The sequence below is a fragment of the Taurulus bubalis genome (genome assembly GCF_910589615.1).
Source record: "Taurulus bubalis genome assembly, chromosome: 4".
NCBI lineage: Eukaryota > Metazoa > Chordata > Actinopteri > Perciformes > Cottidae > Taurulus > Taurulus bubalis.
The window spans coordinates 28879832-28907360 of record NC_136592.1 but is presented as its reverse complement, the minus strand read 5'-3'; the positions used below and the strand labels follow the sequence as shown (position 1 = coordinate 28907360).

Genomic DNA, 27529 nt, shown 5'->3' with positions numbered 1-27529 from the left:
TGTTAAGCACTTCCCAAGCCGAGCCGTACCAGAGTCCTGAAGGAGCAGAGGAACAGATGAAGACAGCTGTGCAATGAGAAGAGAAGCTAATAGGGAAAAATAATTAGAATACATGTAGTGTATTTGTGAAAAACAATTACATTATAAATAGCTATAACTTTTAATTATATAAAAAAAAAAAGTAAAATGTTTTTATAAAATAGCTATAACTTTGTGATTCTGTTTAGGCCAGCAGAGAAGGCTTAGAAGGCCCTGACGGCCCTCAACTGGATGCCAGTAACAGAAAGTGTCCGAGATGCAATTGGATTAATTTGGGATGAAGTACGTGATGCTGAAAGGCTATCTCTCCATTTGGATTTGGTATGACCCTGGTGTGGAGCATTTCAGACCACTACACAGATCTCCAAGGAGCAAGGCTGGATGAAAACAGAGGAGTGTGCATTCCTCCTGAAAAGAGTGCTTTGGATGGGTATGGTCTCTGCAGGCTCTTGTGTGTGGGATGATTGATTAGAATGCTGGTTTGTGGTGGCAGCTGCAGTTCAGGAGCATCACATCTACTTCTGTAACAGCTGTAGGCGTCAAGGGAATAATTTATGCAGGCAAATTCTTATCCGCTAAAAATGATTTTTCTTTGAATCATTATAGTATACTGCCCAAACTGCATGTTGATAGTAAGCTTGCTGTGATTCATTTTTTGATTTGATATTCAACAAGAGCTTTCCACAAACTAGATCTACAACTAGACTGTTTTTTTTGCTCAGGGAGATCTATCTTTCTATCTATCTATCTATCTATCTATCTATCTATCTATCTATCTATCTATCTATCTATCTATCTATCCCCCCGCCATATACAAAAAACTTAGTTGATATTATGTTGAACAGGCAAACTTTAACATTTGTATAACTTGGAACTGATTTAAACATAATAACAGTAATAAAATATAAATCTATTCTGCAGCACTTAATAGGCTATAAATATAGTGCTTTCCTCCTTTATGCAATGATTAGCTAATTGTATTTTCTTTTCTTTTGATGTATTTGTATGCACTACATCTGCACTGGATTTCTGAGTTTCCTGAATGCATTTCAAAATAATGCCTTAATGAATAAATGTAGACCTTATAGTATATGTATTTATTTTGAAAACAATTTAGAATATTTAGGTAATAGGTTCAGGTTTTATGGAACAGCCTTGTTTTTTTATTCAACATCACATGATTCACAACCCAAAAGTGCTGGTGTAGTGCCCTGAAATATGTTATTTCATATGTCTTACTGATTTAATACAACTGTTTCCATTCCTAATAATTTACATAAAATGTGTGTTTAAGTTAATTCATATGTTGTTATTCCAATGTTTGAGAACATTGATTACCTGCACACATACTGCATGTGATTGTGAAGAGAAGACAGTATTGTATTGACCCTGTAGAAGAGAGCGCTGTCTCTTTAAGAGAGGAGTAGGAAGACGTGCAGTATGCAGGCTGAAGACGAAAACGTGTGCTTGTGTTTAACCTGGGACTTGTTTTAATAACAGTTCGTTTTAAGGGTGCAACACTGACATGTGGTCAGATTCCCCAAACGTCCTCCAATTGCATTGCTAATGCATGGTATTTCTTAACAAAATGCCATGAGTAAGACCTCACCTGAAGCCCTGATGGTCCAGCTGCTGCTTCCTCAACCTGCACTACATCTCTTTCTGCAAGTCACGAGTCACGTAGTGTTTCTGACTCGCCACGTCAGCCAATTAAATGACAGCATCTTGTCTCGCAGGCGCATTGGAAAACATGGAAATGTTTTTTTTCTCTCTTCTGGGCGACGAAAATAGTATAGATAATAATCTGAATGAGTTTTCAAATATATTGTGCAAAATATTTTTGGCGTATTGGTGGGGACAATTGTGTCTTTCCCAAACTTTGGTCGTGACTAGTCCCTATGGACCATATGCAAACCTACGCCCTAGCATTTACGTCTCACTATAGGGGTTAATTCCATATAAATACAACTGTGTTTGGCTTTGTTTTGAAATATCAATCAATCAGACTTTACATTCTGAGACTTTATTAGGACCAATCTGCTGACCAATGTCTTTAGGATGAGTTCAGTGCCATAATTCACGCACCAGATTGAGACATAGACCGTGTTTTCTCATGGAAGGCTGATGATGGGCTAGTCGATGCTGGAGGAAAAAGGCAGAGTGAAAATGCTCCTCTTTGCCATGCAAATGAATACAGACTGCTGGAATCAGCTCAGAAATTATCCAGAGACATTGAAATAGCCAGTAGCCATGGTGATATGCCCTCGAACACAGCTTTTAAAAATGAAAAAGCAAAAGTAAGACATCATTTCAGGGTCTTGCTTTGTAAAGCTTTCTTTCTCTTCTTCGGCTGCTAGTTCAGTGAGTTTTGGTTGTGGGTGTCATACGACTATTGTGAAATCTGTGGAGTCTCAGCTGAGATTCAGCTGATATAATAGATGAATGAGCTATAGAAATGTTGGAGCCAACTGCAAGGGTTTGCTAATATTTTTGTGTTTTTCCTTTTTGCATGAACTGACCTCAGCCCTCTTACCCTTATTTTTCTCGACTTCCTACCAGACAAATTGGGTGGTGTACTGGTGGTGCCCCTCCCCTCTTCCATGATGCTGTCCATGATGCTGTGATGTGTTAACTGTGTGTACTCTCATATTGGTCGCTATTGTGTGGTGTTGTTGTATTTAGTTGACGGCATATAAGTGTGTGTATGGTGTGAGTGTGTGTGTGTGTGTGCTGTTACTTAGCACTCAGATAGTCCACTATATGTCTGGCTTTACAGATTCTGAGCGCTACCTGTGTATATCAGTTCTTAATGAGACAATAATAGTCTCTAGGTCTGTGCCTTCTAGTGAGAGAGGCAAAGGTCGGATCTTCCAGAGAGAGGGATGCTGACATGGTGGCATTACCAGGCATTACCAGGCTGAAAGCCTACCTATCACATATAGTACAGGTGGTATATTTTCAGAATACATAAGATGATAGTTGGCCAGGATGCAGGAGGATGGACCAGATGTAAGATGACATGATGCATTCTGTACTGTTACGCCAGCTATAACTTGTCCTTCTTGCACAGTGAGAGCCTGAAGACACCAAAGGGATAGTCGTCTTTGCCATTATTTCATAGGAATGAAGCGAGAGGGTCGCAGCAGTCGTTTTCCTCTTCTGATAAATGGTTTATCCACCAGAAGCATTTAATGTTCAGACATGATGACTTGCCTTAAAGAAATGTGTGTGAAAGCATCGGGATGGTGTGTGATCTCTCACACCATAAAAACCTCTGGCTTCCAGTTCCAGTGGACCGGTCCGATTTGTTTGTTGGGGTGTCGTGAAGGGAAGAAGCTGGCGGGGTGTGGCCAAGAGCAAAACCGACGGAACGAGAGAGCGCGTGTTTGATAGTGTGACAGAATGAGCGTTAGGTGTTGGGAAGCATCTTGGCTGAGAGGAAGAAATGTTGCTTCTCATTTTGGAGCAAGCTGGTGCTTCTGCCCTTTCTCCGACACCCACGCAACTCTCTGCGGCGGGATCGGTTACCGCTGACAGTGGCATTCTGCGGGCTCCCCACCCATCACACAAAACACACACACACATTCCCACTTGCAGTGATTGACAGCCTCGTGTAAAATTGTCTTTGGAAAACCAACAAATCCAATCAACCAAACGGACACAGGGGTCTTAAAAACACAATCACCTAATTGCAATACTTTTAAGGAATCAATTGTGTATAAATAGAGCCATCTTTTATGGTTCCGAGTGGTTTAATTGATGTCTTTCTGCCCTTTGTGTATTCATACCCAGAGAATACCCTCACCAAACTATTGATCCAGTTTTAATGAATCCTTAAGGGTAACCCACATACGAGCTGTCCAAACAAATGTCTCAGTTTAACCACAGAAGCAGAATCATTTACTGTACCGGACTATTAATACTTCCACTCCCCCTCCCTTATTCGTGACCCAACAGGGCTTCCTCTATACTGAAAATTTGCCTTTTCATGAATGAGCTTGTATCTGTGTTTTCTTTCTGATAGAATAGAAGAAAATAACTAGCTGACATTGTTGAAACACAGCTGATTACCTCCCCTTTAGAGGCTTAGGCTTGTAGAAGTGACCGATACATGCGTGCCGTTATATTAGCTTCACTCAAGCCACACAAATCATTATTATAATTATGTTAATTAACTACGCATCATTAAAGCTGCTGTAGTCAATATTTCCATGTCATTGAAATTACTCATTTTCATTGGTACCACTTCCGTTTCTCCACTTAACTGAGTATTTTAGCATCTTTCAGCTCATTGTTTTGAGTTTTTTGCCCCACATTTGTCACTGCTCTCATAACACAAAAAAGAACTAAAGTGACAGTCAATATTGGACTTTTGCCGAGTGACCTGATACGGGACTCTCAAATGAATGAATATAGTTTTGTTTCTCCGTGTCTGCTGAATGTTTAACTATTTTTAAACTGTTTGCTAACACATTCCCAACAACTTTATTAGGCCTTAATATGTCAATATGTGTTTACAGCTATTTAAGCTGCCACCAAGACAAATGTTGCTGCTTTAACTGTGTTAAATCGTGTATTTTCATTCTGACTGGTCCCTGAACCGGTGTCATCTCACCTTTGAGTTAACTGCTGTTACCGAATAATGTTAAAGTGCCAGTCCTCTGGCTTTTCATGCCACAAGTTTCATTTGTGGTGCAAACAAGTTTGTAACAAGATTCGTTCCCTCCGAGTCTCCCCCAGCCCAAATGACACACGCAGACCTTGATGCTGTTTGGCAATGTCTTTATTGGGACCTGCATTCCTCGCCCCTCTCCTCTTCCTCTGACCATTTTATGGCTTATATAGCCAAGACACACAACACACACTCAATCTGCTCCAGCTGAGGCCAATTAGGTCTCATCCCGACACCTGTTCCCTGAGTCGCTTCTCTCCTCCCCCCTCTCCAGCTGAGCTAACCACGCCCCTGCCACCACAAAGTTATTTAAAAAAAAAAAGTGGAAAGGATCAGTCATATTTACCCAACTTTCTTTCCAGCTAATCTGAAGGAGCTGATTTCCCAGACAATGGTCAGCTGGGCCCAGGAGTGTCACATTCTGGACTCAGAGCTGGTTCGCAAGATGTTCAGCCTCCTGAGGAGGCAGTATGACAGCATTGGGGAGCTTCTCCGGGCCATGAGGAAGACTTACACCATCAGTGCTGCCTCGGTCCAGGACACCATCAACCTCCTGGCTGCCCTCGGTCAGATCAGATCTTTGCTGTCGGTTCGTATGGGGAAAGAGGAGGAGAAGCTCATGATTGATGGACTTGGGTATGTTGTGGTTGCCTCAGAGGAGCTCTACTTGTGTTAAATATACTTGAGTTATCTGTTTTTACTGAATTTACTTAACTGAATTGTTAAGTATCAATTATGTATTTTGTTCCCCCCTCAAGTGACATCATGAACAACAAAGTCTTCTACCAGCACCCCAACCTGATGAGAATACTGGGCATGCATGAGACTGTTATGGAGGTCATGGTCAATGTGCTCGGAGGACACAAATCCCAGGTTAAACAACTTCTATATCTATATTTCTCTCTGCTTCCACAGACTGTTAAAGAGGCACCCACAGAGTTCAGTGCTCCATCCTGCCAAAAAGTGATGTTGCTCACTGAGAAAGTTTGTGTCTGAGTGCAATCTTGTGCATTATCATTTGTAAGCGTGTATTAATGAAGACGTGGTCCCAGTAGGTGGGCTTTCTCCTCAGGCTGACGGCATCAGAGGATGGAGGGCAGAAAGGGCAAAGTGGGGTTGGCCGTGTGTGAGGTGTCAGGCTTTTTAGACGTTAATTAGGATTCAACCCATGCAGGAGACTTTATAATAACAAACCGGGAGAAAGTCAATACAATAAACTCCGCACCCCAGAATAAAGCAACAACCTCTCAAAAGCCACTTAGTATCAAATTACAGTGACATTTTTTAGCAATGTCGAGACAAGTTACTATATTTGTGTCCAGGCTGTAAATACATGAGCCTGTTCCCGGAAAAATTATTCAACAAAATCCAACCAGGGAAGATGTTTGACCTACTTAACCTGTATGTGCCATTCCACAGGAAATTGCCTTCCCCAAGATGGTGGCCAGCTGCTGTCGCTTCCTGTGCTACTTCTGCCGTATCAGCCGTCAGAACCAGAAAGCCATGTTCGACCACCTCAGCTACCTGCTGGAGAACAGCAGCGTGGGCCTAGGTGGGTACATCTCCATGTCCCTGTTTAACTGCCACTCTTACTATTTCCCATCATCATGCTGCTTAAGGATTAGCTCAAAGATGCTGAGCAAAAATATAATTTTCCTGGATGAAGACCACATGACTCGTTCAGGAATCAACCAACATACAGCAGGGGTGCCCACACTTTTTTGGCTCACGAGCTACTTTTTCAATATATACATATATATGTATATATAGCATTATTAATGTATAAAATGATATATATGTATGTATAGCATTATTAATGTATAAATATACAGAGTATACTTTATATTTACAATATTGGCGTACCTTGCATAACTGCATAAACCCTTATGACACAATACAATTCTGTACATTTTTGGCCATTACATTTTACTCTGATGACTTCACTGAATGGAACCAGCAGGGTTGCATAGTCCGGACAGTAGCTGCTGGTAGCCAGCCTCAGGCAGACTTCCAAATGGTCGTCAGTTATGGTGGAATGGTACTGGACTTAATATGTTTCATGTGGGAAAAGGCTGACTCACATAAATAAACTCTGACAGACACTTTTCAAGCTGCTCTGTGTAGCACGCACCTGTCAAGTTGCGCACACGCCTTCCGTTGCCTCTCCAGCTCTGACGCCAGGTTTTTGCAAGTTCCTCGAATCATGGCGCAGCAGCTTTGAGGACAGATGTTGCATTTTCCGTTCGAAAGCATTAACTGAGCTGATCATATCAACCACGGTTTTGCCTTTCGCTTGCAGCTCTAAATTAAGCTCATTCAACAGATCGGTTAAAAATGCCAAGTCTGCCAACATGGAGGAACTCCGTTATCTCAGGACAGAGCTCTACTAAGCCATCTTACATCAGTGTGTAGAACAGCCGTCTTTGAAGAGCTCTCGCTCGAATAGGCGATCTTCGTTGCCACGTCCATGATCTCTTTCATGTTTAGCATTTTAGCGCATAATGCTTGTTGGTGTATTATGCAGTGGTAATTAAGGAAGTCGGGGAAAACATCGTCCTGTACTTGGCAATACATCCATTCAAGCGGCCGACCATAGCGGTCACAGCATCCGTGGTGATTGACATTAATTTGCACACTGGAAGCTGGGTTTTGTCGTTAACGTTTTTTTTTTAATGGCAATGCGATCTACCCGCACTGCCTCTGCGATCGACCGGTCAATCGCGATCGACGTATTGGGCCCCCCTGTGCTAGAGGATATTCTTAAAGAAGATTGATGCTGCAGGCCGAACACACCTGTACAACCACCTCTAGGATGGATGAAAGACGCCAGCATCCTCATCAATACGGGTGACACATTGTCACCAGCCTTTTGCCATAATAGGACTTGTGCTGCGCCTGTGAGCTCACATATATTACCCTTGCACCTCAGAAGACGTGTGTGTGTAATTGTGAGTCTGAGTGCTGAGAATCTATCAGCGAAGAGAGCGACTCATCTCCCATTCTGTTAGAAGATGTCTGTGCCACAGTCTCAGAGAGCGTCTCCCCTGGATGCACACACACATGCAGCCAGGCATGCTCATTAAACATGTTTCAACAAGTTATGTGACAGCAAAACAAAAACAAAATCTAAGAATAAAATCATAAAAATTCACAATTAAAACATAGAAGCTGCAACCACAGCATTATAGACGAGGTGTTTGTGTGCACAGTGCGACACAAGCTGGTTCCCATAAACCCTGTGGAATCTTTTATGACTACATGTGTCCATAGCAAATTGGTGAGGAAACTTTCCTTCCACACTAATGTTCACCAGCTGTTGGAAGTGTTGGAGTGAAAAACATCACCCCCTGCTGTTTGTTGAAATGAGAACACAGACACAGGCTTAAACGAAATACCACAGCATAAATAGTTGATGCTACCAGTGTGCTTCATATTGTAGCTTCCCCAGCAATGAGGGGCTCCACTCCTCTAGACGTGGCTGCTTCCTCTGTGATGGACAACAACGGCCTGGCCCTGGCACTGGAGGAGCCTGATCTGGACAAGGTACGACTCAACCTTTGTTACGCCGTAGTCTGTAAAAGGAGAGACACAATTTGAAATGACCCAGGATGAAGAGATTGGAGCTAAATGAGTATTGTATCTATATGTGACCTTATGTGGTATACCTGCAGGTGGTCACCTACTTAGCAGGCTGTGGTCTCCAGAGTTGTCCAATTCTCCTGGCTAAAGGTTACCCAGACATCGGCTGGAACCCCATTGAGGGGGAGCGTTACCTTTCCTTCCTACGGTTTGCTGTCTTTGTCAACGGTAAGACTGCAGTCACCATCTGCTCTCTCCTTTTTTCGGTTACTGTATCTCTGTCTAGACATGTAGTAAAAGCACATTTGGGGATAGAGGTGTTTATGTTCGAGCTACAGTGTGTTTATGTGTTGTGTTTTCTTGCTGACATTAATGATGTATGTTCTTTTATGTATGTACTCCTATGATTTGATGTCTGTATTCCAGGTGAGAGCGTAGAGGAGAACTCCAGTGTTGTGGTCAAGCTGCTCATTCGTCGCCCAGAGTGTTTTGGACCTGCACTGAGGGGGGAGGGAGGGAACGGCCTGCTGGCTGCCATGAAGGAAGCCATCAAGATCTCTGAGACACCAGCCCTGGACCTGCCGGGCTCTGTGCATGGAATCAGCTCTGACGTGTAAGCAAAACTTATCTAATCATTACCGGGGACTTTAGGATTAGCTGCTTATCCCCCTTTGCTCGCATCTTTACTGTGATGCTCCTGAGAAATGTTTATTCTCTGTGTCTGTTCTTCCTGAACTTTTTGTCCTTTTTCCACTGTTAGGTCTGCTGATGGGGATGATGAGGAGGAGGTTGTACACATGGGCAATGCCATCATGTCCTTCTACTCTGCACTCATTGACCTGTTGGGACGTTGCGCTCCAGAGATGCATGTATGTTTGATAGAAATCGTGAATTTATTTGTTGTTTTCCTCCGATTTTTCCATTTTTTTCACTTCCTTTTCCCTTCTTCAGCTCATCAACAAGGGGAAAGGTGAAGCTCTGCGTATCCGTGCCATCCTGCGCTCTCTGGTGCCTACTGAAGACCTCGTGGGAATTATCAGCATACCGCTCAAAATGCCCATCACCAACAAAGGTACTGGTCAGGATGTTGACTGTAATAACACAGGGCAGCATACAGCACACATTTATACTTCATTTGGAGGACACACCCTTTTCCTTTGCATGCTACTACACTATGTCTAGCTCATGTGAAGGCACAATGGCTTAAGAAAGTCTGCACATTCATTGCAAGGCAGAAGGTTATTGATTACATTTCACTGCTCATGCCTTTTTAATCAGCACAACGCTTTACTGCACTCTCTCATAGCTCCGAGTAAGCCAGATAATTTCTATAGCGAGCTGTCTTGCTCTATTGATTGATCTGCATAAGCATTTCAGGACTCGCCTCTTAAAGTTGCTGCCCAGAGCCACATAAGCTCTGTCAACAGGCCAAGACCAAAGACAGCGTGCCGTGGCTCCAGCTCCAGAAAAACTCTGATCGGCATGTTGCTGCATGCTGCCTAATGAAAATACAAGGCTTTCCTAATTAGAAAAGACTTTCCATTATGCACTGTGGGCTGGCTGTTCTCCGAGTATTTCACGGCTTCACACCTGAGTGGTTTACTCTATATGTTGTGCCTTCCTCTCCCCGTCTTGATCTCTCTCAGATGGGTCGGTGACTGAGCCGGACATGTCGGCCTGCTTCTGTGCAGATCACAAGGCCCCCATGGTGCTGTTTTTGGACAGGGTGTATGGTATCGAGGACCAGAGCTTTCTTCTTCACCTGCTCGAAGTGGGCTTCCTTCCTGACCTGAGGGCTGCTACCTCTCTGGATACGGTGGGTAAAGCTGCCAACGACACGGAGGAGAAGTAATGAATGTAACATGAACTTCATCAAGGGGTTTAGAGATCAATATTATTGGGCAACCTTTTATATTAATGAGGAACTCCCTATTAAGCCTTGGCTCAAGTTTCTTTTTGGTTGATTAATTTATTGTTCTTTACTCCTATTTATCAAGAACAAGTTTACGATGTTTCTCTTTAAACTCTCAAATCCAAAGTTTGCAGACTTATGGCTCAAATTAATCCATCACATAATATGTCAAATTTGAAATACATATTATTATTTATTTAGTTTGTGGAGCTTTCTGATATATTTTGCAAGGTTATTTACAAGACATGAAAATGGTCATCAAATACACACGTTTATTATTAAGCAAGACGATATAACTTCTCTTGAACTGTGGCCTCTGTGGCCACAAGTAACAAGTACAGGATGCTAACACAGAATTTGGGTGTACAAGTAGAGAATAGTTATGAAGTCAGGTGCCTGACTCCGTAATAGCCGTTAAACAGCAGCATGCTAACATGAGCCAGCAGTCCTACCAGACCAAGTAAGGCTGTAACCTCTTGCAACATAAAACCTTTCTTTTCTCAGGGAAGAATGTGTTATTTCCTTTCTGAAATTACATAGTCTTACTTTAATAAATGAAGTAATCTCATGTTGCATGACCTGTGACCCGTTCTTTCCACAGGAGGGTCTATGTACCACAGAGACGGCCCTGGCCATGAACCGCTTCATCGGCTCCGCCATGCTCCCCCTCCTCACCCGCTGCGCCCCTCTCTTTGCCGGCACCGAGCACTACGCCACCCTCATCGACTCCACTCTCCACACCATCTACCGCCTTTCCAAAGGCCGTTCACTCACCAAGGCCCAGAGAGACGCCATAGAGGAGTGCCTGCTGGCTGTCTGCAAGTAAGGAGCATTAGAAGAGCTTTATAAAATCTTTTGACTAGTGATACACCAAACATTCAGCCGGCCAGAATAGCAAAGATCAACAGCACATTTGATCTGCTTTCTAGCAAAACTCCATGATAGCTGAGGGCCTTGTTTCTTTATAATCCCTCTAAATCTGTGCGATAAAAGTGGTTAGAGTCTGAAGATGTGATTCTTGTTAAAGGCAGCTCAGGGCAGCAGCACTCTTATCTCTAACCTTTTTCTGCAGGCACCTTCGTCCCTCCATGTTGCAGCAGCTCCTTCACCGCCTTGTCTTTGATGTGCCCTTGCTGACCGATTACTGCAAGATGCCTCTCAGAGTGGGCAATGATTTCTTCACTTTTTTCAATCCCTTTGCCATCTCATATTTTGCCTTATCTATTGTTGCTTGTTGCTCTGCTCGCATGACTCAGTTTTAGTTGTTTCCTGTTTGCATAATCGTCTCTGTCTTTTCTTTTCTTTACTTTTCTCCATAACTCAACGTGTGTTCTATTTGTCGTCGCTGCTGGTCTCACTTTACTCCTTCAGTTTATTAGACTTTATTAATCAGCTTAGTGGTGAAGTACCAACATCCAATTTCCACCAACTCTATTGCAGGTGTACATTTAATGTAATATTATTGGTGTACACCTCTGTCTCTCAGATACACACGCATACTCAAAGGTGAACATTTCTAACACACCTACGGTATTAATCATCTGCTGTGGGCAGCTGCAGGAGGGAGAACAAGGGGCTGAAGTATTGGACTGTGTGATTACAGGCTTGTTGACTCCACTGCGCTACTCAATCAGTCTGGAACACACAAGAGAAATACTGAAGATGTGATAGGTTGTGACTGGCCTGTGAAAGGGTTTACACACTTGTTCTACCTTCATGTACACATTTGGATTTCATCTGTGCTGATTTGTGGGAGAACTGATTTCCTTTGAGGTGCTATGCGCTACACATGCATGGCTCAATGCCAGTGTATGGTGAGCATATCTTTAGGCTGCTTACTTGTCTCATGTAATTAAAAAAACACAGTTAAGAGCCTCTGTTCACTAAATTCTGTTTATTTTTCTCTCTGCTTGTCTTGACCTTTGCTCTGTGTGTGTTCTCCAGCTGCTAACCAACCACTATGAGCAGAACTGGAAGTACTATTGCCTCCCATCGGGCTGGGGCAGCTACGGCACAGCATCTGAGGATGAACTGCTGCTCACCAAGAAAATCTTCTGGGGAGTATTTGATTCTCTGTCCCAGAGGGTGAGACGACACTCAAGTCTTTTTTTGTGTCCTTTGCAATTTCATTGTGACTTCATTATGCTACATTAACGTCTGTTTGGCAAAAGGCTGACATCTACCGCTTGTTAAACATTTTGTAAGAGATTGCAATACCAGAAATGCTCCACAAAAGTGATACACGGTGAAATAAAAGTCGCTTCATTCACCACAGTCCTGATTAACATGCATGTATGCGAGGGAGTTATGGGCACAAATATCTTGGTGATGCAGATGGCTGGACTCAGCACATCTCTCTAAATGCCCACTCAAGAAAGGAGGCTGTGCAAAGGGCCGGCCTGAAAACATCAATATCTGGACAGTGATCATTGATCCAAAGCCTCTACCACACTGGGTCTTTTAGAATAATTCTTTATTAACGTCTCTTCCCCTGGTCCCACTGCACTGTTACACTTTAACTAGAGAGGTTGTATAGCTTCGTTTAAGTTACACCTTAATTTCATAATTTAACACATTACTTGTATTTGTGAAATAATAATACCATTATTAAATCTTAAGAGCTATGTTTTACATTTACTCTGAATCTTTATTTTCCTCACCATGTAGAAATATGACGCAGAGCTTTTCAAGATGGCCATGCCTTGCCTCAGTGCCATAGCTGGAGCTTTGCCACCGGACTACGTGGACGCCTCAATTAGTACAACTGTGGAGAAACCCGTTTCTGTAGATGCTCAGGGCAACTTTGACCCCAAACCCATCAGTACTGCTAAGTAAGGCGCGTTGGAGCCAGGCATCAATACGAATTATAGTATAAACCTGACTTATCATATCATTACTATGTGATGACATGCACAGTACTTGACTGTACGTGCATTTGCATACACAAGCTGACACACTTTCTTTTCCCAGCATTGCTCTTCCAGAGAAGCTTGAGCAGTTTGCCAACAAATATGCAGAACATTCACATGAGAAATGGTCTGCAGAGAAGGTAAGGTCAAAGATAAGGAATTGCAGAGTATTCAAAGTCTTTATTGTTGGAAGGAAACCAGAGGACGCTTAACATGTCTGTCCTTTAGGAAATACTGCATTCAAAATCAGCAGAAAGGCAGCCGTATACAGCCGTACATGTGAAATACTTCAGCTCAATATTTTGATTGTTCTTTTCTTTTCCTTTGGTTTTAGTATTGAAAGAGATCTTCTGCAAATGCTGACAATAATTGTGCTAGTCTGTGTGTAGAGGGCTTTTGCTTTCTTTTGTGCCAACTGCTTAGCCTGCATTGTTAGATCTATCAAAAAAACAAGAACTGAGTACAGCAAAATCTAAATGTACCGTGACTCCTTAATGTGTTGTGCATACTTAATCTCTTACCCAGCCTTTCAAATAATAAATAAAATAAATATTGCTCACCCTTGTACATACATCCCTCTCTGCGTGTGCCTCAGGTGCTGTTGGGATGGAAATATGGAGACTGTGTGGATGAGAAGGCCAAGATTCACCCTCAGCTCAGAATCTACAAAGGCCTGACAGAGAAGGTATGAAGAACGTGACATTTGTGAAGTATAGTATCATTAAAAAGAGAACCTAAAGGCTTCTGGGCTTAGTCCTTAGTCCTTCTTCCTCATTTCTATCTTTGTGCTTCAGGAGAAAGAGATTTACAGATGGCCAATTAGAGAGTCCCTGAAGAGTATGCTGGCAATGAGCTGGAGCATCGACAGGACCAAAGATGGAGAAAGCATGTCTCTACAGAGGGAGACTGAGAAAATGCGAAAGATCTCTCAGGCTTCTCAGGTACGGGGCAAAGAATGACGAGACAAACGCGTAGAACCCTGATCGAATGTGTTTCTCCTACTAGAACGTTTTTAAACAAAACTTTTCATTAGTTTCAACAATTTATCTGAAACCATTAGCTAGCTTTCCACCGTTTTTCATTACTTGTTGCTGACTATTTAAAGTTCTATTTTAACCATTACGTCTGGCCAACATTTTCAACAGTTTTCCTTACTTGTTACGACAAACAATTTTTAGCTAACGTTAACTCAATCAATTATTTATCCCTTTTAGATTCATATTTGTATTGTTAATCCATTGCTGTGTAACTGTTTCTTTTATCTAACTGTTTAAACTGTTTATCTATTACTTTTAGCTACCTATATCGACTGTTTTGTTCCTTTGCTTCTTTTAGCTAACTATTCCAACGTCTCTGCTTGTTTACAAGTTTTCACACACTCAATTGTAACACGTGGTGTATGTGTTGCAACTAACTGAGATTGATGACCAATCTTTAATACTATTTGGCTGATTATAATTGATAATTTAAGTTTAGGTCCCTGGTCTAGCCTTACATATTTTCTTACTTTCAGAACAGTACCACTTGTGAGCATGTATGCAATTATTAAAATTCAGATGTATTGCAGACACAAAGTTGATGTTGTTGTCTTTGCATATTCGACTGAAGTCAGAATAATCCTTTTAACAAATGCAAAATCTTGTGTTTTCAACTTGTTGATTTATAGCAAAGAACACAGCGTCTCATTGTAAATCTTCATCTTTTTGAACATTTCTAGGCAAATGGCTTCAATCCGAGCCCCATAGACACAAGCAACGTGGTTTTATCCAGAGAATTGCAGGTCAGTGACCTCACATTTAGTTTTTTTTATGCGTTTGATATTTTCATCAAACGATCTGTCAGTCTGAATACAAGATGAAAGCCAATCATTCTTGAATGCGAATGAGTTGCATGGGCGGGACATGTTCCTCTCTGAGATCTACTGATTGTCTCTTTTGTCTTTGGTCCAAGGGGATGGTGGAGGTGGTGGCTGAAAATTATCATAACATCTGGGCTAAGAAGAAAAAGAGTGACCTTGGAAGCAGAGGTGATTTGCTTATGAATTAAATCATAGACAAGACACCGAGATACCTGCAAAACAGCGAGGAAGAGACCATATGTCTGTGTGGGTGGATGTAAGGTGCCACTTGCTCATTGTGGTTTTAATATGTGCCTGTGGGCATATGAATACCTAACCGGTCTTGACTAAATAGGTTCAGCTGAGTGATGCATCTGCCTTCACGCAAATGCACAGCAGAGAGCCGTGGCTGCTCACGTCTTATATTATCACTGGGTTGTCTGTGGTTCCAGGAGGGGGAACACACCCTCTGTTGATGCCCTATGACACGCTGACAGCCAAAGAGAAGGCCCGTGACCGGGAGAAAGCCCAGGACCTGTTCCGCTTCCTGCAGATCAATGGCTACAGCATCACAAGGTCAACATTTTTATTATTATTATGTTGATGTGGGGTTACACTACTTTATAACTTTTACATTTTTAAGTGTTGATTTATAGCTAGTATCCCATATGTGTTGCAGAGGTTTGAAGGACTTGGAGCAGGATTCCTCTTCCATGGAGAAGAGGTTCGCTTACAAGTTCCTCAAGAAGCTGCTCAAGTACGTCGACTCAGCTCAGGAGTTCATTGCTCACTTGGGTATGTATGGTAATATTACTTAGGACCTGACTGCAAGAGACTTAAAGTAGTCTTGTTACTTACTATTCAATATGTATGTATGCTCTAAATCCAGAGGCCATGGCTGCCAGTGGCAAAACAGACAGGTCCCCTCATGAACAAGAAATCAAGTTTTTTGCCAAAGTAAGGATGTGATTTATACACAGTTGCTGTACATATTTAGATCGAGCTTTTGAAATTATATTTCCATCAACCTGATCTTGTCATTCTCAATGTTCTCCTTCAGGTTCTCCTTCCGCTCATCGACCAGTACTTCAAGAACCACTCTCTCTACTTCCTCTCCTCCCCCAGTAAGAACCTGAGCAGCAGCGGTTACGCCTCCAACAAGGAGAAGGAGATGGTCACCAGGTACCAAATCAAGACACTTTCATTCACCTATAGAAATATAGGATGCCAATAACTCTTTGTCATTCTTTACTCAAAATCCTAAACTCTTGTAATCTTATTTACTAATCTACTCTCTAAGAATCTACTCATTGTAACTGTCTGATTTCCTGTCTGATTTCCTTCCTTGTCTATCCATCACACCTCCAGCCTGTTTTGTAAACTGGCAGCTCTTGTCAGACATAGGATTTCTCTCTTTGGTAAGCTGATTACTACTGACAGCAGTGTGTGTGTGTGTGAGTGTGTGTGTTTCGTAAAAGTGAGTGCTTGTCGTTTTTCAAGTCTTAAGTTGGTTTGGAAAACTTGTTTTCGGTTGTGTCTCGTCTGAAGGATTTTAACTGTGGCCTAAAAATACAAATAAACTTTGACTGCACCACAAACCGAGAACTTTGTGGTCAACATATTAGCTACCAAATACTCGAGCACTTGTAAAACATTTGAGATTTTCTTTTTTTTGGCATCAGTCTTCTCTAACTCTTGGCAAGAAAGCAAATGTGCATATTTCCCAAAAATGTTGAACTATTTCTTTAAGTAACGGCAACTAAAAGGACAAAAAATGGAAATCAATACTTTTACCCAGCTCACCCTTAACAGAGGTGGTGATCTAAATATTGATCCACTGGCCTTACATCTATAATTTAACTGAACTCTTAACCCACCATATTATTGGAGGTTGTTGAGCTGTGCTACATACACAGATATGAACTCATTGCTGCAATGAAAGGCTCAGTTAAGGTCAAGAAAGTCCCTTAAACATGGATGACAGTGTGTGTGTGTTCACGTCATATTAAAGTCTCATGTGCTGTCTTGTAGGGAGCGACTCCATGACCATCGTCAGCTGTCTGCATATCCTGGCACACACCCTGGACACCAGGTGAGCTCTCAAAACTCACAGGGAACCTGGCAAATTTGAGTTTTCCCCCTGAAAATGTTAAATTGAAAATGTTAAATGTTAACTAAAACCTTTGTTCAATAATGACTGTGTTCCAACAATAATTGTTTGAGAAACAAATCACGTGTAATGCAATGATGTAGAATCGTACCCCTGTAGGACGCTTATGAGGAGCATATTTGCAATGAACATTTTCTTTTCTGACAGTTATTACTGCAGTGTCTTGTGGGAGGCACTGGCATTAACAAAGAGCGTCCTCTGGTATTTAAATAAGCAGGACACATTTAATACGGCACATGTTGCCCAAGGCTTATAGTGTTCTTTAGAGACAATGTACTGTTTGTTAATGCAGCTCACACATAACGAGGCTAAATAGGAAATGTATTATTGTCTTGTTTGTGCTGAAGAGCTAAAGCTGATGCCCACAGCCTGTCTTTTATTTCTCTTTCCTAGTGAGATACGTCAAGGTTTATCAAAGGGTATTTGGCAATATTATGAACTGTGAAATACCTGGAAATGGCCAGACTAATCATATTAAAGTGTTGTGCTTTTCTCATACAGCATTCCTACAACATTGGCAAACTCACCTTGGATTTAAATATTCACCTAATTTTAAATAAATCATTGATGTTTCAGTGTGAGGGCGGTCGTGTTGATACTCACGTCTCATATTTCATGACTAAAACCTTCACAGTATGCGAGAGTGAAGAAATTGCACATGTGACCAGCGTTGTCCTTTGCATACCAAGGGGTATCCAGTGGTTTATTACAGCCCTACCCTTGTATATCTCCTCATTTGGTGTCAGTCATTTATCACTCTACCTTTCACTCCTGCAGGACGGTGATGAAGTCGGGCTCAGAGCTGGTGAGGGTGGGGCTGAGGACGTTCTTTGAGAATGCTGCAGAGGACCTGGAGAAGACGTTTGAGAACCTGAAGCTGGGGAAGTTCACTCATTCCCGCTCCCAGATGAAAGGGGTGTCGCAGAATATCAACTACACCACCGTAGCTCTGCTCCCCATTTTAACCGCTTTGTTTGAACACATCACTCAACACCACTTTGGAGTCGACCTGCTTTGTGAGTCCCGACAGCAGAGGAATGATCAAACATATTTTGCAAGAGGCTGCAAAAATGTTTAATTCAAAGGTTTATTGTAATACAGTGGTTGCATGCTGCTCGTACCTGACACCCTTGGAACATATCTGCCGCTTACTCACACACATGTACAGTAAAGTTTCTCTTATAATTCTCTTTATTCCAGTGGATGATGTCCAAGTGTCTTGCTATCGAATCCTGACCAGTCTCTACGCACTGGGTACTGGGAAAAACATCTATGTAGAAAGGTATCTCCTCTTCAATACTCTTTAAAGTAATTAAAACCTGAGTGATGTAGCGAAACTGATTTTTAGTGCAGCTTTCAACCATCTCTCATCCTCTCTGTGTCCCTCAGACAGCTACCAGCTCTCGGTCAGTGTCTGGCCACCCTGGCTGGAGCCATGCCTGTAGCCTTCCTGGAGCCGCTCCTCAACACGTACAACCCCTGCTCCGTCTTTAATACCAAGAGTGCCAGAGAACGAGCCAGTGAGTCATTTGTCATAATTCTAAATTACCAGCAGTGGACCAATTAAACAGATATTATTACGGATAACACACATGTCTGTCTTTTACAACCATCTTACCATTTTTAGATATAAAATGTATATTTTGTTCTAAATGTAATCATACATTTTGTACATTATGTGTATATCTGTGCTGTGTGTGTCAGCACTCTAACTGTGCTTGATAATAGTCAGTTAGGAAATATCCCTCCCCTTCTTAACTTCTATAATGTAAACGTTGATGTAAATGTTTTTAGTCCTCGGCATACCAGACTCGGTAGAGGAGATGTGTCCTGGCATGCCGCGGCTGGATGGACTGATGAAGGACATCAATGACATGGCCGAGTCTGGAGCGCGTTACACAGAGATGCCTCACGTCATCGAGGTGGTGCTGCCCATGCTATGTAACTACCTGTCCTACTGGTGGGAGAGGGGGCCTGAGAACCAGCCAGCCAGCGGGGGCAGCATTTGCTGCACCACCGTCACATCAGAAAACCTCAGCCTAATTCTTGGCAATATCCTCAAGATTCTCAACAACAACTTGGGCATCGATGAGGCCTCCTGGATGAAGAGGATTGCAGGTGGGCATGGCTTGCTTTTCTTTTATACGTGTCATTTAAAAAAATGACAGTGTTTTAGTTGCGTCATCTCTTAGTTAGCTCATGTTGTATTTATTCTCCAAAAATAACTACATCACTAAGTTTAGAACAGAAAGTGTATCATGTGGGAAATCTTTCATGGTTGAATTGCTAATTTTGTATACTATTGTTATACTCTTTTCTTATGAAAATATTAGTTAAATACTGGCAACATTTTGATATACAGTACATAAACATTTAATATAAAACCAAACCGTAATGAAGTGATATTTTCTCTCTCTTGCGCTGTTTAGTTTATGTGCAACCCATCATCAGCAAGGCCCGTGCAGACCTGCTGAAGAGCCACTTCCTTCCTACACTGGAGAAGCTAAAGAAGAAAACAGTGAAGGTGGTGTCTGAGGAAGAGCTGTTGAAGGCAGACAGTAAAGGAGACACCCAGGAGGCCGAGCTGCTCATCCTGGACGAGTTTGCCGTACTCTGCAGGGACCTGTACGCCTTCTACCCCATGCTTATCCGCTATGTGGACAACAACAGGTTAGCTTCCTGAGCACTGAGAGATGGAGTTGTTGAAATATGTTAGTTTTTGCAGAAGAAACACAAAGAATGTGTTTATCTCACCTCTTTACTGCAGGTCAAGATGGCTAAAAGAACCAGACGCTGACTCCAATGATCTCTTTAGAATGGTCGCTGAGATATTTATTCTCTGGTGCAAGTCACACGTACGTTTTCTCATCTCCATATATGTTCAGTTACGAAACACCAGGTTGTTTTTTTTGCATTAGAACCCTGATCTTTCTTTGATGTTTGTTTTTCTGCAGAATTTCAAAAGAGAAGAGCAGAACTTCGTGGTCCAGAATGAAATTAACAACCTTTCCTTCTTGACCGGAGACAATAAAACCAAGATGTCTAAGGTAGGCTTCATATGCCCCTAAACAATTCCGACTTTATTTCCTTGCTCTGGCAGCGGATTGAAACCCTTTTGGTTGTGTGTAATGGCACGATGACCCATTGAGCATGTGGTGTGAAAGCTGAAAAAGTTCCATAAATAAGCAGAATTCATAGAATGAGCAAGATACATGTTAACACTTTCTCAGCCATGTTAACGTCACCACTTTTGTGTTGACGTTAACATGTAAAATGCCCGGAAAAATCTCAGAGGAACACACACACACATGTGACAATCAAAACCTGCATCAAACTTGTGAATGAGAGTAGATAATCTCTTTGCAAGTAACATGACAATAATGCAATGAACTTTGACTTATGACTTATGTGTGTGTGTGTCTGTGTGTGTGTGTGCGTGTATGAATTTCTGCATGCATGCTCGTTACAGCAGATGACAGAAACTAACATTCATGCCTTCAGCCCTTGTCAGCGTTACAGAGGTTGGAACATTTCATTTTTTGTCTGCCTGGTTTCGCTGTCTGAAGGCAAACAAATGGTTTTCATTGCAGTGCACGTCCATGTGAGGACTGTGCGCCTCCATTAATTGCCCTCTCATCTGCCTTTCTCTTTCTCCCTCTCAAACAGTCCTTTAAGGAGAAGGTAGAGTGATGCAGTGCATGTGCTGTTTACCTGCCAGCTTATTGGCTTATATGCTGCCGTCGTTAAGCAGAAAAGCCAATAGCTTGTGCCGCTGTGCTACATAGTCTATAGAGTAGTTACATAGTATGTCACCTGATTATTTGTGACCATCATTCATCACCATGTGTTACATGGTAACTTTGCTCATTCCTCATTGCTTTATGGGCGAACAAGACTCATCAGGAGAAATGAAGCCCAGCCCTTCTGTAGCAAATCATGTGATCACCGCCAGTGTGTTTGCAGTTGATGGATTGTGGTACCCTGGTGTGTTTGGCCAACAGTTACCTCATGCTATTTATATGATGTTGTAGTCGATGTGTAATAAGGTTGTGTGTGTGTGTCAGTGTGTGTGTATATATATATATATATGTACAGTATATATACATATATATATTAATATGGAAATTAGTGTTTTTACAGAGCCAGCTGCTTCAATTTGGCTCAAAAGTGCAATGTTCCCTCATTGGTAACATCTTGCTGTTCTAACAGCCTCAGTCTGCTAGATCTGCTTTTCAGCAGAGGTGTGAAACTTCTTAATGCTTCAGTGGCACAGATTCAGTTTGGTCACAGATTTTGCTAGGCCTGAAAAATAAATGCCTCAGTTGCCTTTTGATCAAATGTGGGAGTACTGTACATCCCGTGTGAAATAAGAGCCAATAAAATAGTGTCAATCTATCAGTTTTAAATGTTGAGAGAAAGTGCTTTAGTGCTACTCAGCAAAAAAAGAAGTACCAGCTCATTAAGCCGCCATAACTTGGCGGCTTAATACATTTTTTTTCAGTCTGGAGGACAGGACCAGGAGAGGAAACACAAGAAAAGGCGTGGTGAGTTTTACTCTATCCAGACGTCGCTCATTGTTGCCGCTCTGAAGAAGATGCTGCCGATCGGCCTCAACATGTGTACCCCAGGAGACCAGGAGCTCATCTCTCTAGCCAAGACTCGCTACCTCCTGGTGAGACAACGTTCATGTGACACGCACTGGCCACACATTTGATACGGGTCCTATGAGATTAATTCTTGCATTCAACCAAGAACATTTTGAAACGACTACATTTTACAATAATGAAGCTTTACATTCCTGTTCCTGCTGTTGTTTATTAGAGAGACACAGACGAAGAAGTCAAAGATCACATTCGGCAGAATCTTCACCTTCGAGTAAAGGTGAGCATAAGGTCTCATTATCACGAATGTGATTATTAAGTTCCAATGACTGTTTGTATTGTTTTTCACATCCTGCTTTCAGTCAGAGGACCCTGCAGTGAGGTGGCAGCTAAACCTGTACAAGGACATAGCGATGATAAGTGAGGGGCCTCCAGACCCTGATAGGGTGGTGGACCGTATCCAGAGGATCTCTGCTGCGGTCTTCAACCTGGAGCAGGTCGGACTTAAACATTTGTGCATAACCAAACATATTGAGCATATAGAGCTGCAAATGACGCTTTTTTCATTAAAGCATTGTGAAGGTGCTAATGTCACGTGTCTCGCCAAAGACCGATTTACAATGTGGGAAGGAAATCCGCTAGTCAATCCTGGACATCTTAGTCGGATACAGTCACCACCACACTTACCTCTCTATTCTTCACAGCAAATAATGAAAGCTCTGGTTGGTCACTGCCTCGTGTATACAGTCGATTTGTCAAATAAAAAAACATTTAACCTATTTTTTTCCTCCTTATTGTGCATTTTGGTTGGGACAGCCTCAACAAAGCATATAATCAACTTTGTGTTGCTCCCTGTGCGTTTTACTTTGTTTGACGTAGGTGACAACAAAACACAAATTGCAGTAACACTTCTGACTCTCCCTCTACGGCGCTCCTCCTTCCACTCAGGCACAGTCAGGCTCACAACGAGTTACCATAGAAATACTAGCACTGAGGACAAACATGATGAAAAGGCCAGTTCTGGTGGAGAATGCCCTTCCAGTGTTTATTAATCATGTAATCGTCACACTGATTTCCTCTACTCCCATTAGGTGGAGCAGCCATTGAGATCCAAAAAATGTGTCTGGCAGAAGTTGCTGTCCAAGCAGAGGAAGCGAGCGGTGGTCGCCTGCTTCCGCATGGCTCCACTTTATAATCTGCCAAGGTATGACTGCATACATTACACCTACATCTCTGCTGGATGTTTTTATCCAAAACACATTTAAAACGGCCTTATAATCTTGAATGCAACACTCCACATTCAAGGGTAGTAGAGAGCTGCTTGCTGTGCAGTAAAATAGGAAATTCTGTAGCAATTGCTGTAACCCCACCTCTATCTTTGCTGTCCGAATACCACCGCACTTTGTTCTTCTTCCGTCTGGCTCACAACTCTCATTTTTCTCTGTTCTTGGGTTCTGACCCTGCATTAATTCACAACCTCCCTCCCTCCCTCCGTGTGTAGGACAAATGTCTAGCCCGCAGCTGTTATCAAGGAATAGAAAAAAGGAACACTGGCAATTTCATGCCCTGCTGCTCAGTAACTCAATCACAGGAAGTCAGACAGAGAGCTACAGTAGGGAGGAAAACAATTATGAGGCACAACCTGGGGGTGGCCATCTCCAATATGTGCTGAGACCATGCTGCCCGCCTGCCTGACAGCATGACTCATTTATTCAGAGTTGTTGACAGTGAAATATGACACGGCATAGCGAATAATTATAAGACTGTATTTACAATGCAGGAACAGTTTATTGTTTTGGCTAATAGATTTGTGAGTTTGAGGGCTGGATGTGAAGCTTCTAGATAATGCCAACTCTACCGGAGTTTCACGCATTCAGATGTCATCTTTTCTCTCTTGTCTCTCTATTCAGCCTTTGTTCTCTCCTCAATGTCACACTCTATTGTACCTCATCCCCTCAGGCACAAAAATAATAATTACTTCCTGAAAGCCTACCGACATATTTGGCTGGAGATAATGCATGAGAACACAGACTCTGACAGTCTGCTCTCCGTGCTGACGGTAACGTAGCACTGTTCCTTTGTTGCTACTGTTCTACCTTGCATACCTTTCTGAACTGTCCCTTGCTTTCCTTCAGGCACTTTTTATGCTACAAATGTAACTCCCATTCAAATATTCCCGCTGGTTTTTCCACTGGTCCAAATCTATACATTAATGCAAGGACTAGTTTGACATTTTGGGAGTTATTTGGAATGCTTGCAAGCCAAGAGTTAGAAAAGAAGATTACTACCACCCTCATGTCTGTGCTAAATGTGAACTTAGACCCAACCCTTAAATGTCAAACTATTCCTATCTGCAGATGTGTAGATACATGGGTACTTAAAATAATCAAAATTCAGATAAATTCCTTCATTTAGGCTAGAAATGCAATTTCTGCCTGCTGATGAAGAGAGAATTGTGACTAGATCAACAATCTGGCAGAGAACATGCATGTCATATTTCTGTATTTTTAAGCAACATGACACTTTCCTCCAAGGTGACCAGTTGGCTGTGCCAATACCCTAAACTAACCAGTATTAACCTCTCCTCAAAGGTCTTCTCCCCTCCTCTGCTCTGCTGTTATATAACTCAGGCTAATCTCCTCTCACCTTTCCTCAGGCATCGCTCTATTAACCTCTTCCTCCTGGCCTATCAGAGAATATGGATAGAAACAGAGGAGTACTCTTTTGAGGAGAAGCTAGTGCAGGATCTTGCTGTAAGTACTCGTGTCATCCCCTAGTGGCGTCTTGTTGAAATATCCTTAAAGTGCCCCAATTCCACCACGAATCACTGGGTCGCACTCAGTCATCCATACGTGTGTTTTTCAACCAGACCCCCTCATTTTTGGCAAGCATGACATCACCGCTGATGTCAGAGCCAGCTGATGTATTTTTGACCACCTTGTCCCACCCATTGTCGGTAAGATGGCATCCTGTCTCGGTGCTTACCAATGAAATTTCTGAAAGTTGTGGTTTCTTTCTTGAATTTGAACTATCATAAAACATCACAGTCATTGAATTTGTAGAGAAAGAAGAAGAAAGACAGCATGTCGCTGGTTTGTTTACAGATGTGCCTCAAATATGTCTACACTTTGTGGCCCATGATAATGTCCAGTGTGATATGCAGAAATTGATTAAATCATTCTTAAAGGGTTTATGAAGGAGTTTAATAACATCAGTTTTCTGGAATTAGAAACACTCATGAAGGCACTTTCATACTCAACACACCCTACTGTGCCAATGGGTGTATAGACTTAGAATTTTTATTGTCATTTCATTATTGAAAAAGAACAAAACACAATCTTTTTCCACATTATATGAAATAAAAAGCCGCAGGGCACCACATAAGAAATTGGGGGTGTGACAGATGAAGAACTTTATGATCCAGCCAGCCAAGCATACACATCAGCAGCAAGTTAAGAGAAACATAGTTCTGATGCGTCTGTGATCACGATCAGACCGATCTGCTGCTGCTCTGATGTAAAATGGTAAGAAGTTTACGAAACTGGGCTCATGCTTAACTCCATTGTTCACCTTTTTAACACTGCTGAACATCATCCGCTGTGCTTGTGTCTGCCATTATGTGCATGTTTGTGGTTTATTGTCTGCATGCTTTCAGTCTATCTTATCACTGTTTGTTTCTGACAAAGCCTGATTCTCTAAAGATAAGTGGTGTATAGTTAAGTAGCAGTTAAATGTTACGGTAACTCCTCTTCATACGAAGTATTTAGAGCTGATGTAGTTGATATAGAGACTACGTGCCCGTACTCCAGTATTTACTTGCATGGGTTTTTCCAGAAAACGCAGCCCAAAGTGGAGGAAGAGGAAGAGGAGGAGGTCAGAAAGCAGCCAGACCCTCTTCACCAGCTCATTCTGCATTTCAGCCACAACGCTCTCACTGAGTGCAGGTGAGTACGCACTCATCTTTGCACACCTGGCACCAACACGCTCTGCTCAAGCTGTGCTACATAATAGTTTTGGCCTGCCTCTCAGCTAATAAAGAGCTGCATCAAGTCTAATCATCGCTGTTCATTTAGTCCTCCTGGGACCAAAACACAAGCATTTTTTTATATTTCTCTGTTGTTTGGCTGCTTACTGGACATACATTGCAGTGTCTTGACGCCTTGAGTTCGGTAGTTTGGCCATCTTGGCTTTTTTGCAACCACAAGTAACACGAGAAGGGGAAGCTTAGTACAACAGAATGCTGAATAACGCCTCAAATTTGTATATATTTATAAGTTTAAAGACAAAAACACTGATAACTCCCACCTGACTCATTTTTACAATGTTTACTGTGGTTAAAAAAAAAGTGGGAAGAAGGGTCATTTTCTCATATACAGTACTTTCTGCAACAAGAGGAGTCGCCTCCTGCTGGTCATTTGACAGAATGCACGTGTAAGGCACTTCTGCATTTTATTTTTTATTTATTAGCCTTTATTTTACCAGGTCGGTCCCGTTGAGATACAATGATCTCTTTTCCAAGGGAAGCCTGGCCAAGATAGCAGCATAGACAAAGTTTCAACATACACAAGACACACAGAAATCACATAAAACAGATAAAAGACATTAAAAGATAAAGCAACAGGACTAAAACTCCGGATTTATACCAAAACAAGAACAAGTGCGGTATGAAGCCGCTCCAATTTCCCTCACAAGAGTCTTAAAAGTTTCGAGGTTGATAAGCTCCTTCAACTTTAGACAGTGCTTACCAAATTCAGAATGAACTTTAGGTATAATTAATAAATAAAACTCATTGGAACGTAAGCAGTAATTGCTCTGGGATTTAGAGATGTAGTTGCATAAATAGTGGGGGAGCAGACCCAAGATAGCTTTATAAATAAAAATATGCCAGTGTATAAGGCTTTTCTTTTCAAATCCGAAGGATGCCGCCTGGTTGGTTACTAGTTATGTTGCAGATTAAGATTTGTTTCTAAAGATATGACGATTAAATTATAATGCATTATTATTCATTAAGCTACTCGGCATCAGCTCCATCTTGACCAGATGTTAAGTAAATTTAAGTACATTGTGCTGATAATGCCTCACGTTCATTCTTCACTTGAAGTAAACATTTGAATGTAGGACTTTATCTGTGTGGTGTTAATAGTTTTCTTATTAATAGTTTAACTTCAGAAAACTTCTTATTACTTCTCCCACTGCCAATCCCATCTCCCCATTTACAGTAAGGTTGAAAAGCAAGTGAGCTTTTCCCTGGCGCCCCCAATTCACAATCTATCCCTGAAAAACACACACGGGTCGGAGGTCACTCCAAGTCACACATTGAGGAATTACAGTCTTACTCGCGAGAGAAGAACACAACCAAGTCGCTGCTTGCTTGATTGTAAAGAGAACTGTAGTCATTGAGACTGCAGACAGCATGCTGAGTCTGATAGCACTGTTTGCTTGTTTCATAGTTTATTAATATTGAATGTGTCTTGTGTCCCGTTGAGCAGTTCCTTACTTTATCGTTAGACAAGATGTGATTGTGTGTTACAAAAGGTTTAACGTTTCCTCTTTTTGTTAGTTCTTTGGAGGAGGATCCCTTGTATATTGCATATGCAGATATGATGGCAAAGGTACTTCATTCTCTAAATTACCTTTCCTGAAATGCATGCTGTTCAGCTAAGTTCCACAGGTTTGACATTCTGCTTTCTCTTTCAGAGTTGCGATGAAGGTGAAGAAGAGGAAGAGGAAGAAAAAGACAAAACGTTTGAGGTGCTATTGATTCTTCAAGAACACTGTTCTGTCTTTCATCTCGTTTTTGAAGCATATTC

At 41.9% G+C, this 27529-nt stretch overlaps 1 protein-coding gene across 1 annotated transcript in view; it reads left to right on the top strand.

Moving 5' to 3' along the window:
* The window catches only part of LOC306735353 (ryanodine receptor 3), a gene marked incomplete at both ends in the record, with an annotated part of 100267 nt that overhangs the window by 58734 nt on the left and 14004 nt on the right, over positions 1-27529 (top strand). Inside the window, 39 exons of the mRNA XM_079216813.1 lie at positions 5074-5347; positions 5470-5584; positions 6134-6263; positions 8151-8254; positions 8383-8518; positions 8717-8903; positions 9051-9159; positions 9242-9362; positions 9937-10106; positions 10804-11024; positions 11275-11365; positions 12147-12287; positions 12870-13033; positions 13173-13251; positions 13707-13796; positions 13906-14052; positions 14829-14891; positions 15062-15137; positions 15401-15524; positions 15628-15743; positions 15838-15905; positions 16009-16130; positions 16317-16366; positions 16980-17040; positions 17896-18134; positions 18319-18400; positions 18508-18638; positions 18913-19236; positions 19548-19788; positions 19886-19973; positions 20073-20165; positions 21620-21790; positions 21940-21999; positions 22082-22216; positions 22811-22923; positions 24376-24472; positions 25554-25663; positions 27280-27331; positions 27417-27470. Coding sequence (XP_079072939.1) covers positions 5074-5347; positions 5470-5584; positions 6134-6263; positions 8151-8254; positions 8383-8518; positions 8717-8903; positions 9051-9159; positions 9242-9362; positions 9937-10106; positions 10804-11024; positions 11275-11365; positions 12147-12287; positions 12870-13033; positions 13173-13251; positions 13707-13796; positions 13906-14052; positions 14829-14891; positions 15062-15137; positions 15401-15524; positions 15628-15743; positions 15838-15905; positions 16009-16130; positions 16317-16366; positions 16980-17040; positions 17896-18134; positions 18319-18400; positions 18508-18638; positions 18913-19236; positions 19548-19788; positions 19886-19973; positions 20073-20165; positions 21620-21790; positions 21940-21999; positions 22082-22216; positions 22811-22923; positions 24376-24472; positions 25554-25663; positions 27280-27331; positions 27417-27470 — 4949 coding nt within the window. The remainder of the gene's footprint in view (positions 1-5073; positions 5348-5469; positions 5585-6133; positions 6264-8150; positions 8255-8382; positions 8519-8716; positions 8904-9050; positions 9160-9241; positions 9363-9936; positions 10107-10803; positions 11025-11274; positions 11366-12146; positions 12288-12869; positions 13034-13172; positions 13252-13706; positions 13797-13905; positions 14053-14828; positions 14892-15061; positions 15138-15400; positions 15525-15627; positions 15744-15837; positions 15906-16008; positions 16131-16316; positions 16367-16979; positions 17041-17895; positions 18135-18318; positions 18401-18507; positions 18639-18912; positions 19237-19547; positions 19789-19885; positions 19974-20072; positions 20166-21619; positions 21791-21939; positions 22000-22081; positions 22217-22810; positions 22924-24375; positions 24473-25553; positions 25664-27279; positions 27332-27416; positions 27471-27529) is intronic.